Raw genomic sequence first — 18,153 nt, 5'->3', positions numbered from 1 at the left:
GGACAGAGAAGAAGGACTGCGCGGTTCAGTGGAATAGGACAAACGTATTACAGAAACTTTCCTCATAGTGGTAGATATATACAAACTAATATGTCAAACAACTGCAGCAAACAGGCAATTTGTAAATGCTTTTAAGAGATCCAGTTGCTGATATATATGTGTTCATTTTGCAAAGGACAAATTAGATTGTGGAGATGTTTTGACAATATGTTCTGTCTATGGCATGGGACCGAGTTGAAATTGGTTAAACCAGCACAGTAGTCACTCACGATAAACATTGATACAGTTTCAGTTCCATTTGTAGATATTTTGACCAGCATAGCGCAAGGTAAATTCCTGACCTGTTTACACACTAAACGGACATATAAGAACACCTTACTAATGTATGACAGTTCCTAACCATGGGCCATCAGGTAGAAACTGCTGTGCAGTAAACTCCTTTTTATTCAAAGAAATTGTCATCTTAAGCCAGACTTTCAGTTCCATGTCAATGTTTTAATAACTAAGTTAAATTACAGAGGTTATCCATCTAGTTCAACAGACAAAGAAATAATTGAGCAAAGGAACTGAATAATGAGGCTACATTCTGTGGCAAGTGAGATCAAGAAGGGCATCAAGCACAATTGGAAGTTGATTCAGGAGGTTCTTAATGTTGATTTTAAGCAACTCTTTGCCTTCAGCAAGGAAAGAATCTGAAGCAATCACTGGTAATGATATATAGGAAATGTTATAACGTCACAGTATAGATTGGGGTCTGCCACCAACTCAGAGTCACTTTAAATGTGTCATTTGTGCTGCATGCATATTTATAAAAAATGAAAATACCTGTACAAATGCAGAGAGTCACAGGAAACTAAACCTTTTTACAAATTGCACTTTATCACATGTAGTTTATGATCAGAAATGTCCATGTAATTTGATTTGTGAAAATAGGTACAGACAACACAGGCAGCCTGCAGACAAAACTGGTTACTCACTACATATCAAGTGGTCACTCAGAAGGTGACATAATATAGGGCACTCTTGGAAAAGTTAAGATATTGCTGGACACTTTCAATGAAAGGACAGTAAAGGATTTTCACTTTAGGTTCCATTGATATAGGGCATAATGGTAGAGGGTAAATGAGGCCAGCAATCATTTGACAACAAAATACTCTTATATCCTAACACTCCAATGTTCACTGTCAGCATGAAGATGAATGATAGGGAATGCAGTGAATAAATATTCTTCAATATGGACTATATGAGTATGATTTAGCTCTCCAATACCTACTGTCAGTATAAAAATAGAATAATGAAGATTGAAATGTAATATTTAGCCACCATATGAGCCACCACAACTGCACAAGCAAAATCTCTGCCAACACCCCCATCCCATGGTCCGATCATCACTATATTCAATTCATCCTTCACACGAAAAAAGGGCCCACTCAGCCCATCTCCCCCTGTCCAGCAGCCTCCGCAAGAAGCTCACGCCAATTGACAGCTGGAAACATAGCACTGTTTCTTTGTGTCCCTGGTCTACAAGCCCCATTCTCTAAAAAACCCAGACACCCTAGCCAGCACCTTTAAAGACATTGGGCCTCATTCCGGGTTTGGAGCTAACCATGGAGTAATTAGCTCCATGGTTGCCTCCGAAACCGTCCCAAATCGGGCATGGTGAATGGAGTAATTACGGTCCATTCCAGGGTTGGAGGGCCAGTAATTCCCCATTCACCTTTTGCCCTTCCCCATTCCCATTTCTGCCCCATAGGGCTGAATGGGAATGGGGAAGGAGGTAATTACGGCACCGTAAATTACGGTACCGTAATTACCTCCGAAGTACCTTTGCGGGTCCCGTACTTTACTGCTGCTAAAAGTAGGAGGTAAGGAAGGACCCGCAAAGGGACCTTGGAATACGGAGGTAAGGGATTACCGGCATCAGCACCCTTACCGGTGCCGGTAATTCCTTACCTCCAACCTCGGAATGACCCCCATTGTCACCCAAGCAGTTGACGCCATTGCTCCACTCACCCTAAAAAAGCTAAAACAGCAAAACATTCCAACAACTGGTTCTCTAAAGAACTGCTTGACCAACGCTCTCACAAGAGGTGTGCCCTCTCTGCATGGAAAGCTTACCCCTCTGAAGCTACCAGAAGCACCTTCAAAGCCATCTCCATTTCATATAAAGCTAACATCACCCTAGCGAAAGCTGCATCATTCAACTCATGGATCAATTATGCTAAATCAGGGTCCAAAGAAATATTCACCATCTTTAGAGAATTGGAAAAACCGTCAACTTCTCCTCCTTCCCTCCTCAAGGACAAAAGCTGGTGTAATAGTATTCAATTCGCTATGCTAGACAAGCTCAACTCTCTTCAAACTAAAATTCACGACCATCAAAAAGCTCTTCACCACCTCATAGCCAACATGCACAGGAAATCTCCTTCGCCCACTAAATCCAAATCCTCACCTCCTTTTGACTTTAAAAACATGACCGAGCTGGAAGTTATCGCCCTGCTCAAATCCATCAAACCCTCTAACTGCAAAGGAGATGCCTGCCCTGCTCAACTCATCAAAGACTTGGCACACATCCTAGCTCCCTTCTTAGCTGCATTCATCAATTCATCCTTCCAGGCTGGCCACATTCCAACTGGACTTAAGGAAGTCTGGGTACGCCCACTCCTTAAAAACCATCCCTGAACCAAACAGTCCCTACGAACTACAGACCCATCACAACTGTTCCATTCCTACTCAAAATCTTGGACAAAGCAGCCTACCTGCAAGTCCAAATATTCTCGGAAGATAACCGCCTCCTCGGCCTGCGGCAATTAGGCTTCCACCCACGACATGGTACCGAAACGGCTCTCCTAGACCTAAAGAATCAAATGGACGATCTGAGAGACACAGGCAAACCTGCGCTTCTTCTGCTCCTAGACCTATCCGCAGCCTTTGACTTGGTGGACCAAAGCCGCCATCTAGCCTCTGAGGCCAATTTCTCCTCCAAAGCCTGTGATTAGATAACCTCCTTTCTACAAGAAAGGGCTATGAAATTCTTCTCTGACTCAGCCTGCGCCACCCCGAGCCACATCAAATGTGGTATTACACAGGGCTCCTGTATCGCGCCTACGCTATACAGCCTCTTTAAGAGGCTCCTGTTCAGCATTGTTGACTCCTTGGGCATATTGTATACAAATTATGCTGATGACACTCAGGTGCTCATTCCATTCACTGGTGACTATGAAGGCGATTCTAACACACTCACCTCTATCTACTCCACTATCCAATCTTGGATGGCAGACAACTGGCTCTGCCTCAACAGTGAAAAAAACTGAACTTCTGCTCATAGGGTCCCCCACCACTCTGGGCAACCCCAATGAACAGTACATCTCCTATACCATTGATACCATTCCCATCAAGGTCTCCAACAACGTCAAGACACTTGGAGTTTACCTCGACTCAAATCTGACCTTGGATAGGTAGGTTAATGCCATCTTCTCCTCCTCGGCCTACTATTCCAAAGTTCTCTACGCATCCAGACCCTTCCTATCACGCCAGAGCTGCCTCACCAATATCAGGACAATAATTGGGTCGAGGCAGGACGATTGCAATGCCCTCCTCGTTGGGACTTCTTGCAAAAATATGGCCAAACTCCAGCTTGTTCAAAACAACTCCCTCAGGTTGGCCACAGGAACTTCAAAAAAAGACCACATTTCCCAAGTAAGAAGGGAGGCCCACTGGCTCCCGGTCAAAGAGAGAATTCTCTTCAAACCTCTTGCCCTCACCCACAAATGCCTCCACGAATTGGCACCCCCGTACCTGGCTCAAAGAATCACCAAGCACACAGCCACAAGACCTCTCAGGAAGGGCTACTCCAACATGATCGTCACGCCTAAAACTTGCAAAGTCCGTGCGGGGGCTCCAGCTTTCCTACACTGGCCACCACCCACTGGAACGCATTACCCACCCACCTGCGAACGATCGAGTCCCACCAAGCTTTCCGTAAAGCTATCAAAACCAAACTCTTTGTTTGACTGAAAATCTCCTCCATCAACATGTAAACGTCAGCATGTATTACTCTTCTGTATGTAACTCTGTTGATAATCATTTGTATTAACTCTGTTAACATCTGCACGTCATAAAGCTTGCTTCTGTAACCAAGAGACCTCTGGTCATTCTCCTCGATCTCTTCTATGCCTTTGACACGGTCAACCATTCTATCCTCATAAATGGCTATGTGATATCCTCAGCATTACGGACCAGGCACTGAATTGGCTGACCTCTTTCCTCACTAACCGCCATTCCCAGCTGCAACTGGGCCCTTTCTCCTCCACCACCTCAGTTGCTACCTGCAGCGTCCCCTCCACTCTATCCTATTGCCGTGGCTCCTCAATATCTATCTCACCCCTCTTGCTCACTTGATCTCCTCCTTCTCTCCTCACTTCCACTGTTATGCTGATGACACACAGCTTTCCTTCAAACTTCCCCGTACTACCTTCTCTTCCTCCTCTCTCATCCCTGATCCAGGCATGGTGTGCAGCTAACAATCTCTGCCTTAATGCCAGTAAGATGGAGATCCTTCTCATTGGGACACCTGTGCCCTGTTTCCCTGCTATCCTCTGGGCCCTCTACCCTCACCATCCTGTGAGGCCAAAAACCTTGCGGTCATCTTCGACTCTGCTCCCTCCTTCACCCCTCACATCTTGGCACTTTTCAATAAGGCCCACTTCCAGCTTCACATCCTTAGAGTAATTCTCGCTTTTCTCACCTTTCCCCAGAAGTTCATTGTCTCCAGAGCTCTGGTCCTCTCTAGGCTGGACTACTGCAACATCCTCTTCCTCAATCTCCCCCTTTCCTCCCTATGCCCCCTTCAGCTAATCCAGAATAGGGCTGCAAGACTTATCCTTGGCCTCAAGCCCAGGGTCCATATCATTACAGCCCTAAAATCCCTACACTGCATCCCGGCATCTGCGAGGATCAAATTCAAGAAACTCTGCATCATCCACAAGACTTTCTGGGGCCTGGGACTACGCTATCTCGAACTTTCCATCCCTAATTACTGCCCTGCTAGAGCCCTCTGCTCTTCCAATTCCAACTCTCTGCTTGTCGAACTCTTCTCCAAGCAGTGAAGGGGGAGGGCAGGTCTCTTTCATTGGCTGGTGACTCCCTTTGGAACAGCCTCCCTCCCCCTCTCAGACTTGAGCTGGATCTCCTTAAGTTCTAGAAATTTCTCAATAATCTGCTTTTCTATACTTGTTCTCTTTCCCTCCCCTGCTAATCACCCCACCGCCACTGAGACTGGGGGCCTGGTCCTTTGTGATCCTCACAGGTTACCAGGCTCTCTACCCAGTTGACACCAGCATCCTCCCACCCTGAGCACTGCCCTTGCAGTCCCCCTCTGGGCCCCCTGCTTGGTGGCTGTGCATCCCACCCTGGGCTTCCTCCGCCCTAGCACTTAGCCAGTGGTCTCCTCCCCTGGCTCCCCTTGGCACGTCCCTACCAGGCTCCCACCAGCAGTTGCCCATATCTTGCATACTCTCCCCCTCCCTTCTCTATTCCCCACCCCTCCTCACACTGCACTTGCACGTCCGAATTCCACAAGGGCTAGTAGGACCACGATTGTAAGAATGATATATTACTGTTTTGACACTGTTATTTACACCCCTTATCCCCTCCCCACCTGCCTTGTGGCACCTGGAAACACTATTCAGTTGTATAGGCACCTAACACATGCTCAATAAATAAATAAAATAAATTAATGAGTGCTTTCGGGTGCTTTGTAGCCCGAGGGAACATCCAACCCAATAACTGGAGGTCTGTTCTTCGTCTGTTTCTCTGGCAGTGGTGTAACAGCAAAACTTTAGATGTAAACATTTGTATTTTATATCCCTCAAAAAATCTTTCATATAAGAAAATAAATATGTTCTGATATATTTAATCATAAATAAATGAGTTATCTGTGGATACAGAATAATATCTCTTTCTGAGTTCTCTTTTATGAATCCTTTTCAGGTAAAAGAAACGCAATTAGCTACGCCCATTGCAGAAACATGGTGGTTTGAACGTGTTAGCCACACAGTAAGTGTAATTTTAGCTGAGTTTGGCAAACAAAGCCATCCCCGAATATTCTTTAGCATATAATCCTGCGCTCTGTGAATAATCTGATGGCCCCCGGGTGTAGGGGAGCAGGTTCTTGGCTCATTTCTTTTTATTACTTAAAAGATGAAGTGGGGTTTCAGCTGAAATTTGATTATCACAAGGTCTAAACATGTGTGCATAGGAATCCTTGTAAATGTAGAATTTCGGTTAGATGAAGCTATGCTTTGCGTATATTCTGAATGTTTTGTAGGCTATAATAATTTACATGATATTGATTCATGAATGTATACTGCATGATGATACAATGTAGTGCTTTATAGACCAGATGAAAGGTTGATCAAGAATATTCGTTTGCAGTCTGATTCTCATTGGACAGATCACCACGATGTGAGTTTGATGAAAGATTAAGGCTAAAACCTATGTGTCAAGATGTTGACGTCAACTACGATTAAATAAAATTTCCTGCACAATTCAAATAAACTGAATTGCTGACAATTTGTCCAGGGAAAAACGCAAACAAACATTTTGAAAATGTATTCTGAAGTTCACCGAGATGGCTTAATTGGGGACATGTTGTTGAAGCTCCTTTTCTGTCTCTGGCAGCTTTCAGAGCGGCAGGTCATCATTAGTGAAGGAAGGCTTAGGATATTTATGGAAGGGTTAATAAACTGGAGTGGAGATGGCATAGGTGTAGGAAGAAGGGTATGGAGAGATAGTGACTGGGACCCAGTCAGTGAGTATGATTTAGGGTTGGGTTTTGTAAGTGTGACAAAGGAGGACACAAACACAAAGGTGGCAAGTTTTTGGGTATAGACTTTTATTTTAAATATGAAGAAAAGATCCTCACTATCTCTAACTTAGAAGAGGGGTTCCCCCATCTCAAAACTAATACTAAAGGGTCCTAGCACAATGTCAGTCAAAGTCATTTCCACCATTCTGTGTCACAACCTACTTCTATTCCTCACACTACAACTGAAAGGTAAGGTAACAAAAGGTTCCTTCTTTTCTTGAATCATATTCAGAAAGAATGTTCTCTCACAACAAAAATACCAGGGAAAATGACTCCCTTCTCCTGGCTTTCGGGTTTCAGACATTCTTTACACAATGGCATGTCCAGGAGAATGACTCCCTTCTTCTTTTATGGATCTGTACAACTTCCAGTAAAACCAAGGGAAATTACTCCCTTGCCCTGGTGTTTCTTAGCTCAACTCTCCGTTCTGGACCAAGAGAATATCCCCCTTTTCTTGATATGATGTTTCAGAGTTCACCACAAGTCCAGGAGGAATGGTTCCCCTCCCCTGGCTTCTTTAATACTACTCCTGGTTCGATACCAGGAGAATGACTTCCTTCTCTTAGTATTGCTTGATACAGTTCAATACAAGGTCAGGCGGAATGACTCCCTTCCCTTGGTGTCTTTATAAAAAATCCTGATTTGGTACCAGGAGAATTACTTCCTTCTCTTGGTATTGCTGGACACAGTTCTTTCTCACTGCTTTCAGTTTGGCTGCACACTTTGCCACTCAGACCTATTGTTAGCAAAGTCCCAAAGTCCTGTAGGGGTCCCAAACCCTTCTCTGGTGGTCAGTGGTTTTACCACTGTGGTGAGGAAGCTTTCCTCTAATGCTTTCAGTGTCTACTCTTGGGTCCCAGGCCCTTCTCAGGTGGTCAGTGGGATTCTCTCTCCCACTGTGACAAGGACAATCTCCACTGATGCTTTCAGTATGTGCTCTTGGGTCCCAGACCCTTCTCTTGTGGTCAGTGGGTCCCAGACCCTTTTCAGACTTGTGGCCTGGTTCCGACCCTTCTCTGTTGGTCAGTGGGTCTCTCTCTGCCACTGACACAAGGAAGATGATCCTGGAGGGACGGCTGCCACTGGTTAGGCACAATACTGCTCAAGCGTTGCTTCCACCCACTCCAGCGTCCCGTCCGGTCCTCCATACCTCCCCTTACCTCCCCAGGGCTCTAGGTACGTTACTGGGGCTTCCTTAGACTGGGATTGGCTTCGTTGGCTCTTCAGGCTTCTCTCCATGTCGAGATTCGCAACGTGGCATCTCCCAGCACCGCTTTGTGTACTTCCTTCCATAGCTTGTGAGTTTTGATCTGCACTGACAGACCAAATGGCAAATTCACCCCGCTGCTCATAAGGCATTCTTCACATCACTCTCCTGCTGGACCGCCAGCAGGATTGGATTTTCCCAAGATGGAGATTGCCTGCACCTGCATCCTCTCACGGCTCCACTTTGTATCCAGTTCTTGCCATGCGGTTTACAAGGTACCTTTAACTCTGTTGATGATTGGATCTTCCTGCCTCTGCAGGAACACCTTGTACCAGTATGCATACATTCAACAATCTGTATGGCTCCTGTGCTCTTCCTTGTCCTAGTACTTTTGGTGTTATGTTCTAGGTTACATTAGTAGGAAGGATTGGGTTCAATATAGTGGCTCTGAACAATGGGGAGGTTTAGGGAAGGTTGGGGAGTGTCAACATTCAGGGGGCTGTATCCCAGGTGATTATCCTTATCCACAGAGGAGGAGTCTTTTCTCGGTCCAAGGAAAGCTATTGTTATTAAGAATGAGTTTTGCTCCTCTCCTGTGCTGCTTATCCGTGGTGTGCGACAGGTACAGTGTCTTTCCTCCATGTTATTTAATGTTTACCTTAGGTTGCAGTGTGACCTTTTCGATGGCCTAGGTGTCCAATTTGCCAATTACACAGATGATAGCCAGGTCCTCCTCAATCTTTCTGGAGATTATCCCCAGGATCCAGGATCTGGGTGAATTAAGTGTATCAGGCTATACAGTCTTGGATGGCCTTCAATTACCTCGCCCCAAATGAAAGAAAGACTGAATTGATCATCATTGGAACAAGGAAGAGGTTGAGGAACTTCGGCCCTCAATATGATCAAATTATGTTTGCAGGTGAAACTATTCCAGTTGTTTAACATGTCAAGATGTTGGCTGCCTACTTGGACTTGCAACTAACATCTAATAAACAAGTGGCACACCTCAGTTCATCATGTTCATACATGATTAGATAGACTTCTATGGCAGATTCGGCCTTACCTTCCCGAAAAGAATGGGGCATTAATACCAAACTTGATTATTGCAATAACCTTTTAGTGAATACATCCAAGGCGAATCTAAAATAATTTCATGCTATTCAGAATGGTGCTGTACGAGTGCTCTATGTACTAGGGAAGAGAGCTCATATCTCTGAAGCACGTTGGAAGCTGCACTGGCTTGTGGTGGAGCAGGGAATGCAAGATAAAGCTCTCAATCACAAGTGGCTATTTGATAATGCACCCTGTTACTTTACTGCACAAATCAGGAAGGCACCCATTAGGCAAACTCTCCGCTCTAATAAAGATCAGCTTCTGAATTGTCGCTGGTGCTCTTTGAAACTTGGCTGCTCCAGCTTTAAGGTCTGGACCCCCTCTCTTTTGAATGCCTTTCCATCCGCTCTGAAAGAGATTACTGTTCAAGGCAGTTTAAAAAATGCATTAAAACCTATGTCTTTGACCAGGGTAAAGATTAGCCCTCCTGCTTAAATCTTTTCCTCCTTTTTTGTGTTTCTTTTTGTGAGTTTTGTGAGCTCTCTGAGGCCTTTGGGTGTGTGAAGGTACAGAAATAGCAAATAGAAATGGAGTCCCCCCATTGAGGTCCTTCTGCATTAAACCACCTCTAAGGGGATTATTGGCTGCACCTCCCTAGCCACATGGGAAAGGGCTGATACCTTGTGATTCGTCACAGTTTGCTTACACAGATGTGTGTGACATATTCAGTCATTCGGAGTGGATGAGCAACACAAGTGCCATCACCACCCACTAATGCTCTTTGGCGATTTCCCACAGGCTATATCCACTCACTACGTTTGTAGGGTGATCCCACATGGTGCAGCCGCCCACTAAGGTTCTCTGATTCTCACAAATGGTGCAGCAACCCACTGAGATTATCATGTGCTATCAGAGGGTAAAGCCAGCAACTAAGGTTCACGGATTCTCCCACAGAATGCAGCCACCCACCAGGGTTCTCAGGTTCTTTCACAGGGTGCATTCACCCATTCCGGTTCTCACATTCTCCCGCAGGGTCCAGCCACCCACTAGGGTTCTCCGATTCCACCACAGGGCCCAGACACAAATTAAGGTTTTCAGGTCCGCCACAGGGTGCAGCCCCACACCCAGGTTTCTCAGGATCCTTCACAGGGTGCAGGCACCCAATGAGGTTCTTGGTTTCTCCCCCAGGGCAAAGACACCCAGTAGGTTTCTCAGATTCTGTGACAGTGCAGAGCCACCTACTAAGGTTCTCATCCCACCCACAGGGAACTGAACCCACTGGGATTCTCAGGATCTTTCTCAGGTCACATCAACCCACAAAGGTTCTGAAGGTAGTCCACATAATGTTTTCTAATGTTCTCCAGCTCTCCCAGAGACTACTGCCACTCTCAGGAGTGTGCAGTTTCCTTGTGAGGCCAATCCCTTCCCCATGATTGCCTCATTCTTTATCCCTGTAGGCCAACCTGCAGAAAGGAAGGGTACTGGAGCTCCATTTTCCTCCTCGGGTTGCATGCCCCACTGAGTGGTCCACCTCCCCAGGTAACAGACTGCTCGCAATTAAGGTAATAGGTTCCTAAATGCCTCATTATGTATACCAGAGGCAATTGTTGGGGTGGCATGTGCAACAGGGGCTTGCCAATGGCCACAGTTGCCAGTTCCACAGGTACTGATTGGGCAGAATGGACAGGTGCAGGTTTGGGGCATGTAATGCCTGATGTCACTGACAGGATGCACCCACGACCTGGCATATGTTAGCACCCCCTCCTTCCTCTCTACCACAGGGGGAGAGGGGACTGCATGGACTCCAGCAGGCCCTGTGGAGGGAAAAGGCCCCATTCCACCTGCTTACTCCTCCTGTACATCCTCCTCCTCTAGGTCAGTGCGCATATGGCTGCAGTGCCTACACAGGCTGGTTCTCACTCTGAGTCTCCTTCTGCTGCATCTCCTCCTCATCTTAATTGGCAATTTTGTGTTTCTGCCTTGCAGGGTAGAGAGTCCTCCTTCCTCTATGTCACCAACCAGACAGGATCCTTCCCAAACTTCTTCTCCAGAGTACTTGCAGCAGCCTCAGTCTTCTCCCACAAGATGAGAATGCCCTTCTGATCCCCCATTGCATTTATCATGGCATCAACATGAGGCCCTGCCGATCTGGGATGCATGGTGGTGTCAACAAGGGTTGACACCTTACCCTACATCCGTGCTACTTGTCACTGGGTCATCCCTTCCAGTGGCCCTGCCCCTACCCCCCTCCTGAGGCTTCCCCAGATGCCTCAACCTCGTCACCAACTCAGAGGGTCAGCAAAGCTGTGTGGCCTGGCCCCACAAACTGGATCCAACAAAAAGCATACGGAATCCCCTCATCTGTCATAGTGGAATCCTCCGATTGTGAGGAGATATTTTCAGTTTCTCCTTCTCTTCCCTCCCAGACGTCTTCCTCTTCTCCTCTCTGCATTGGAAGAATACCATGACAAGGGTAATCACACTTGATTGCTATTGGAAACAGCATTTCTTTTAAAACCCAGCATCCCTCCCCACATTCCTCTGTATCCAACAAAACCAAAAAGTCTGAATACTGGTATGAGAGGTATGTATTTATTGCTTTGTTCCAGACTTTAAAGACATGTTTTTTAAATATATATTTATTTTTTTCTCCTACATTTTTATACAGCACTGTAAAAGGGTTTGTCAGAGCTCAGCAGCCCACAGTCAATTTAGCATTTTATGTAAACTTGGCTTGTGAAACACATGTATTATAATTTCAAGTCTTTTTATAGACAAATATTTAACTTCTCTTTTAGGATTTCGGAGACTATAGCCGGGAGAGTTCATTTTCCAGCATATAACAAATTATTTTCATTTCTCTCTGTCTTACTTAGACTTTTGCTAGGTACGGAATTCATGTCCATGATTGTGTTAAATACTCTTGCAACATCCTTGTTGGACCCTGGCCAGTTTCTGGATTATGTTCCCACTCATCCAGAAAATGCTTAAAACCTCGACCAGACAGCTGTGGGACTACAACTTTAAGCTCAATCTAACAGCCTTAGAATCAACCCATCCAAAACAAAAATCTTGCCAATGAGAGAAAGAGCATATGGTGGCACTTCCTTTTCCTGGGCTATGGGGGCCTCCCCATTAAGGCCTCGCACTTTCTCACACATTACTCTGACGCCCTCCCACCCAAGAATTGGAAGAATTGGTGTAAATGGTTGGCTATCAAAAGGGTGTTTGATAGGAGTGGGGGTCACTCTATTGAGGCTAATCTGGAAGCATTTAAGAAATGCATAACTCTGGGTATACTATACACATTAGAGGTTCTCCCAGAGAAGGCAGTTCACTGGTTGCAAAAGCTGGAGGCGAAAATATTGTGCTTGTGGGTGGCTCTTCCAGGAGCAATCCCAGTCAAATCCCAGTGATAAGGTTAGAACTAGGGATACAATCCCTTATGTCGCTCTCGAAAATGGCAAAGTGCAAGCTCTTCTTAAAGGTTCAAACAGAAGTTGGTGGAAAAAGCTGTTTACTACAGTGTCCCATGCAAACTTATAATTGCTGAATATAATTCATACTCAATTGGTAACTACTGTAAAAGCCCATCTAGATATGGTTAAATTGACACGTCCCACTGTACATGACCAGGCGCTGTTCCCAAAAAGGAGAAAATACAACTATTGAATGGGACAGCGCAGAGTCAATCTCGACACTTGATAAACAGAGAAGGTACATGTGATAAACACAGATCAGGGCATGTTCTATGAACCCTCACGAAGCTACCTAACTAAATTGAGCAGACCGTCCCTAATCCGATGTATAATGTACTTACGTATGGACATTCTTCCCATTTTAGAATATGTGGGAGCCTGGGCGGTTATTCCCTTACAGGAGTGTATATGCAGGCTTTGTAAAGAGAACATCAAAACTACCAGGCATATACTCACTGCCTGCACCACATTAACTCATGAATATAATAAAGGTTATGCACATTTTCCCACTTATTGTACAGACCAGTTCTGGGTGTCCATTTTTGGAGTGGAACCCCGCCTAATGACTGTGGTGGCAAATCTTGATTCACTTCTTATTTGACTTGGATTTTTATTTTTCTATTTCATTTTTCTGAATGTAATGTAAACATATTCAATGTATATTTTTTAGGCTAAATTGCTGCTTACTTAATTTAATTTTTTTACTTGATGAATTCCTCTCTTTTTTAAATATTGATGTTCATTAATTAAGTTTTTTATGGTTGTGAATCTTTTTCTATTTGTATATAGTGTAAAAGGCTTCTTTTACTAGTCATACACACCTAATAAAAACATTAAAAAAATAAAACCTTTATTCAAAGTCTAGGTTAGCTTTTCAGTAATGGGCGTTTGCAAGTTGTTCAAATGCTCTTTTAGGCTTGGCGATCTACTAGACTTAATTTCCCAGAATGACCCCCACAGTACTTCAACTCCTCTTTCAATGTTTAATGAGACTTTAACTTCGTTTATCAGCATACACTACAATGATCAAACTGCCCTTTCAATGTCCGCACAATGAATACATTTTTCACTCAATATATTTGCTAGAATATGGCTGGGTGTTCGACCTTGTTTTCCTGCCTGCATTACACTGATTTAACCTTTCTTTCAATGGGCATACCAGCACCCGCTAGCAGATCATGTCGGATGCACCGGCACCATTCACGAATGGTGTTGGTTCATCCGACCTCCCCATTCCCATTGAGCCTCAAATGGGAATGGGCAGTATTTTATTTCAGCGCCCACAAATGGGCAATTATGGGGTCCAGCAAGGCTGTAATGACCCTGTAATTCCCCATTCGCGGGCGCCGGAAAAAAATTATACCCGTGGCTGCCATGCCGGATTTACTGGCACGGCTACCGCCGGTCTCATAATGACGCCCAATGTCTTTGTTAGACCTTCCCTGGGTACTGGACTTTGTTTCCTCACATGCATCACAATGGATCAACTGTTATTTCAATGCCCCCATTATACTTTGGCTGGTTACTGGAATTTATCTTCCAGCATGCACCCCAGTGATTGCACTTCTCTTAACATGTGTTTGCCAGATTTTGAATGAGTACTGGACTTTGTTCTCCAGCATACACATAATGATTGCACTTCCTCCAAGGACTCTATGGGCCCTTCCTGCCGTCTTTCCAGATGCTGGTTCACTACTCACTTCCCTTCTGCCTTTCCATTCCTTAGCTTGTGCTGACCACCTCTTCTTCTCACCGATCAGCATTCAACCCATACTGTACTCACTGCTACTTCGCTGTCTCTCTGTGTGAATCAATGCAGTGTCTGTGTCGGTCTCTATCAGGCATCAAATCCTTCCTCAAGCATATCCACTCCTCTCTTCTCTGCCACAGGTATGCAGTGGCATGGTAGAGTGTTGGCTGGGCTCATCGTTCTGGTCATTGCTTATGCCTTTGCTCTTATTGGCATATACATGTCCTACTCAGTCTCTGGTTTTCTTCATTCAACTAATATGCAAGAACCTGCAATCTCATTATGGGTGATGATTGACTTGGCCCCTCTCCTTCTATATGGCTGCGACCCTTTGCCTCAACCTCCAGATGAAGCTCCACCTTTCTTCAATGAATACCTCTATGAAAGACCTGCAGATTTGCTAGCTGGTTCATGTAATGGGCTCCATGAAAAAAACATTCCAGAACCTTCCTGTAAATGTTCTCTGTAATAGGCCACTCCCCTCAATGTTCTTCATCAGTACTGTGTATGCTCTGAGGATTTGCATTGAGCAACAATGTATTGGCTAGGTAGCTCAGATGTTTCAGAATTATAGGTCCTCCAATAAATAGTGGTATTTGTGGTAGCAATGCAATTCCATATTTGGTTAAGTGGAATGGTACTACCAGCAGAAGTAAATGCTCTTGGTGGTAACTTCCAACAGTGGTAAAAAATACCACAACTGTGTTTATAATTTCATCCTACTAGCATCATTTCTGACATCGGAATACATACTGCAGGTGTAAGCCAGAGGTTATAAATGACACTCTGTATTACACATACTGTCTGTCAGAGTTTGTGTGTAAATTTAGGTGGTTGAGGGACTTGTAGAAAACAAACGGCTCTGTCAAATCGCGAATAGTTAGTGGCTACACCTATCCTACACCTGTGGTGGTAGCTGTCGGTCCCAGATGTGTCTCATAAGACCATCTCAGAGCGGTAATTTTCAGTATTGGGGATGTATTAGTGGCAAGGTATTTCACATCTACAGTAATACAGTAATTGTACCATAGGAGGAGCAGTGATTTTATACACAAGCAATATCCCCCCTACACAATAGGTGAGGTTTTATCCTGAGGATAATTATTAGGTACTTCCAGATATGCCCATACTGTTATTTTCTTAATGTGTTGTGTGGCTTTTTAATTTAGTTTCCTTTAAAGCTTACAATACCATCGGGAGAAATCCATGATTAAATGTTATAATAGAGGTAGCAGTCAAGTCTAATGGCCATCCATAACAGAACGTTCAAATAGATCTGTCACGATTATAAACAAACAATGAAATAAATCATCTATAGGTCAAATGTTCTATTCATTGTCCAAAGGAATCTATGATACAAAGCAATATGTCAATCAAAATTACTACAAGTATGTCCCTAATTAATTGTTGACGAAAATTAATGGTCGCAATCACAAATGGAGAAATGCAGATTATGGGACATGGGACATGGTAGTGCCACAGCTAGCATTCAACGCAATACAGTTACCCTCATGGCTTCCTGAATGTGGTCCTGCCGCACAAGTTCTGCTGATCGGTCCATATACCACTTCAAACATCGGATCAGCTCCCTGTGTGAGAGAAAGCATGATTACTTACACCATCAGAATGTGCATCATAAGACAATAGTATGATTATTCTGTGATGCTTTTGGCAATTTCCAGGCTGAAAAGGAATAATGCACCCCCTCCCCCCAGACTGACCTACCATCTCAGTGCGTTACTTGTACTGGGAGCCCCAGACAGGTCTACCAATGCACTCTTAAACAGGGTTACATCAATTCCTTACTGTAGCAGTGTGTGGATTGTTTAAGCATGGATGTAAATTTAAACTGTAGCTTCTTGGTAGAACTGTTTTTGGTTTAATCTTCCATCTATTCCAAAACGTAGGATATTTCACATTAATAGATAAAGGTGCTTGGAAAGGATGTCAAAAGATATGTGATTCTTGTCCTGATCAAATATGCACATCTAGTCCTGTGCATTACGTTTCTTATAATTGATTCTGCTGTCACAAGAGAATGCAAAGCTAGCCTTACATATTTATAAATGGGAATTGCCACAATACTACTTATTTCCCTAACTCTCATAGGAGCGGAGAGTCATTCCTTCCCTTTTTAAATAAAACACCCTTGCACATTTGATGATTTCCCTTTGAAAGTGACAAAGGCTATGCAATTTTCCCTGACAGCCACATGATCAAAGGCCCTCTTGAATGAGGGAAAGCTGTGGATGTATGCAGAAATATGTTCAAGATCCACAATTCAAAAGAATAATAGTTATACATAAGCAACATTTTCTGTTTAATCTTGAGCAGAATAAAAATTCCTTGAACATATTAAATAGGATAGTTGGCTACTTTAGTGTGCTAGAGTGAAGGATATTTTCTAGCTATTGTCATTTAGGAAACAACATCTCAAAACAAACTGCCCAACCTTCTGGGATCAAAAATGTAAGTTAATGGTGCTTAGAAACATAATATTCTTAATCCTAGATAAAGGTACCCCTTCATTGACAATCTGTAAACAGTAGCTCTATAGAAATTCATGCAACACAACAATCATTCATATAGAGATCAAATCCAGCAAATGAACATATTAATAACAATTAGTACCCGGTACATGGAGTCCACGGGAAATACTACATGTGGATTGTCGCTTTTCAGAGCCATACCACACAGTATTCCCTTAGACACATGTACGTGCCTGCTTTTGATCCCGGCGGGGGGCGTGGCAGTCCCTTAGACAATGAGGAGGCTCGAAACGGGGCAATCCCCGCTCCAAGCCTCCACAAGGCTTCCTTCGTCCCCCGCCGGGGACTCAGGTAAGTTATTTTTCCTCATCCCCCCTCCCCTGCAACTATCCCTTCCCCGCCCACCCAACCTCACTTACCTTCTTATTCTTTTTCTCGGGAACGAACGCGCTGGGAACACAATTCATTTTTTTCTGTTTTGAAACGCTGCAGCGTTTCGGACCAAAAAGAAAATGCCATTAGTACCCAGGTCTAACAGGCCGGGTACTAATGGCTATAAAACCCTCAGTGGCGGGCCAATACCGCCCACGGTAATACCCCCAGGGCCCCGTTAACTAGGGGTCCGGGGCCCCGGGGCCATTACCTGGGGCGGTATTGACCCACCGCCTCAGGTCTTATTGCCACAATAAAGGGCTTCAGGCGAGCTCAAAATTAGCCTCAGTCAATTCAGAAACAACAGAATATGTGTTTTGAAGATTTAGCAGACGCAAGGGCAGATTTATCTACTGGTTGAGGTTTACTACAACTCTTTAGTATAGTGTGATTGGGCATGAGTGGTTGACCAGACCAGATCACTGAGGCTCATGCAGTGCAATTGTCCAGATATATGACCAACTACGGGAACAACTTCAAAAAACATGTATGTCAAGCTTCATGAGGTGGTATCACGGGTATTGTTTGTAGGCCACGTTTGTTTGTATTTCGAATGGACTACATTGTATCTTCCATTTTCAAAACATGCGCACTGCAATGCAGTACTGCCCTTAAGCAGGTGGGCTCAGAGGCTGAATGACCTGAACCTTGCAGTAGTATTATGCATACACAATTAAATGGATTATTTCTTTAGTATGCATTTCTGCTTGAGCCAACATTATAATACATGACCCAATTATTATACAACCCTCTACAAATGATAAGCTCTGCTATATTTCATATGCTGGCTGGTCCAGCCACCACTAGTACTGTGCTGGTTACTGGAACTTATGTAACAGAGATGTTGGAGATGCTGCTGGTGATATTGCCGGAAG

The 18,153-nt window shown here is 44.3% G+C and overlaps 1 protein-coding gene across 4 annotated transcripts in view; it reads right to left on the bottom strand.

Annotated features, from left to right (window-relative positions):
- Positions 1–18,153, bottom strand: part of DOCK3 (dedicator of cytokinesis 3) — a 2,582,899-nt gene that overhangs the window by 803,159 nt on the left and 1,761,587 nt on the right. For all 4 annotated transcript variants that reach the window (XM_069644069.1, XM_069644070.1, XM_069644071.1 and 1 more), the window contains one exon: positions 15,865–15,946. In XM_069644069.1, coding sequence (XP_069500170.1) covers positions 15,865–15,946 — 82 coding nt within the window. The remainder of the gene's footprint in view (positions 1–15,864; positions 15,947–18,153) is intronic.

This window comes from Ambystoma mexicanum, chromosome 2p, assembly GCF_040938575.1.
Source record: "Ambystoma mexicanum isolate Mex_15411 chromosome 2p, UKY_AmexF1_1, whole genome shotgun sequence".
Lineage (NCBI taxonomy): Eukaryota > Metazoa > Chordata > Amphibia > Caudata > Ambystomatidae > Ambystoma > Ambystoma mexicanum.
Note: the sequence above shows the minus strand (reverse complement) of the source record. Positions and strands in the feature narration are given on the sequence as shown.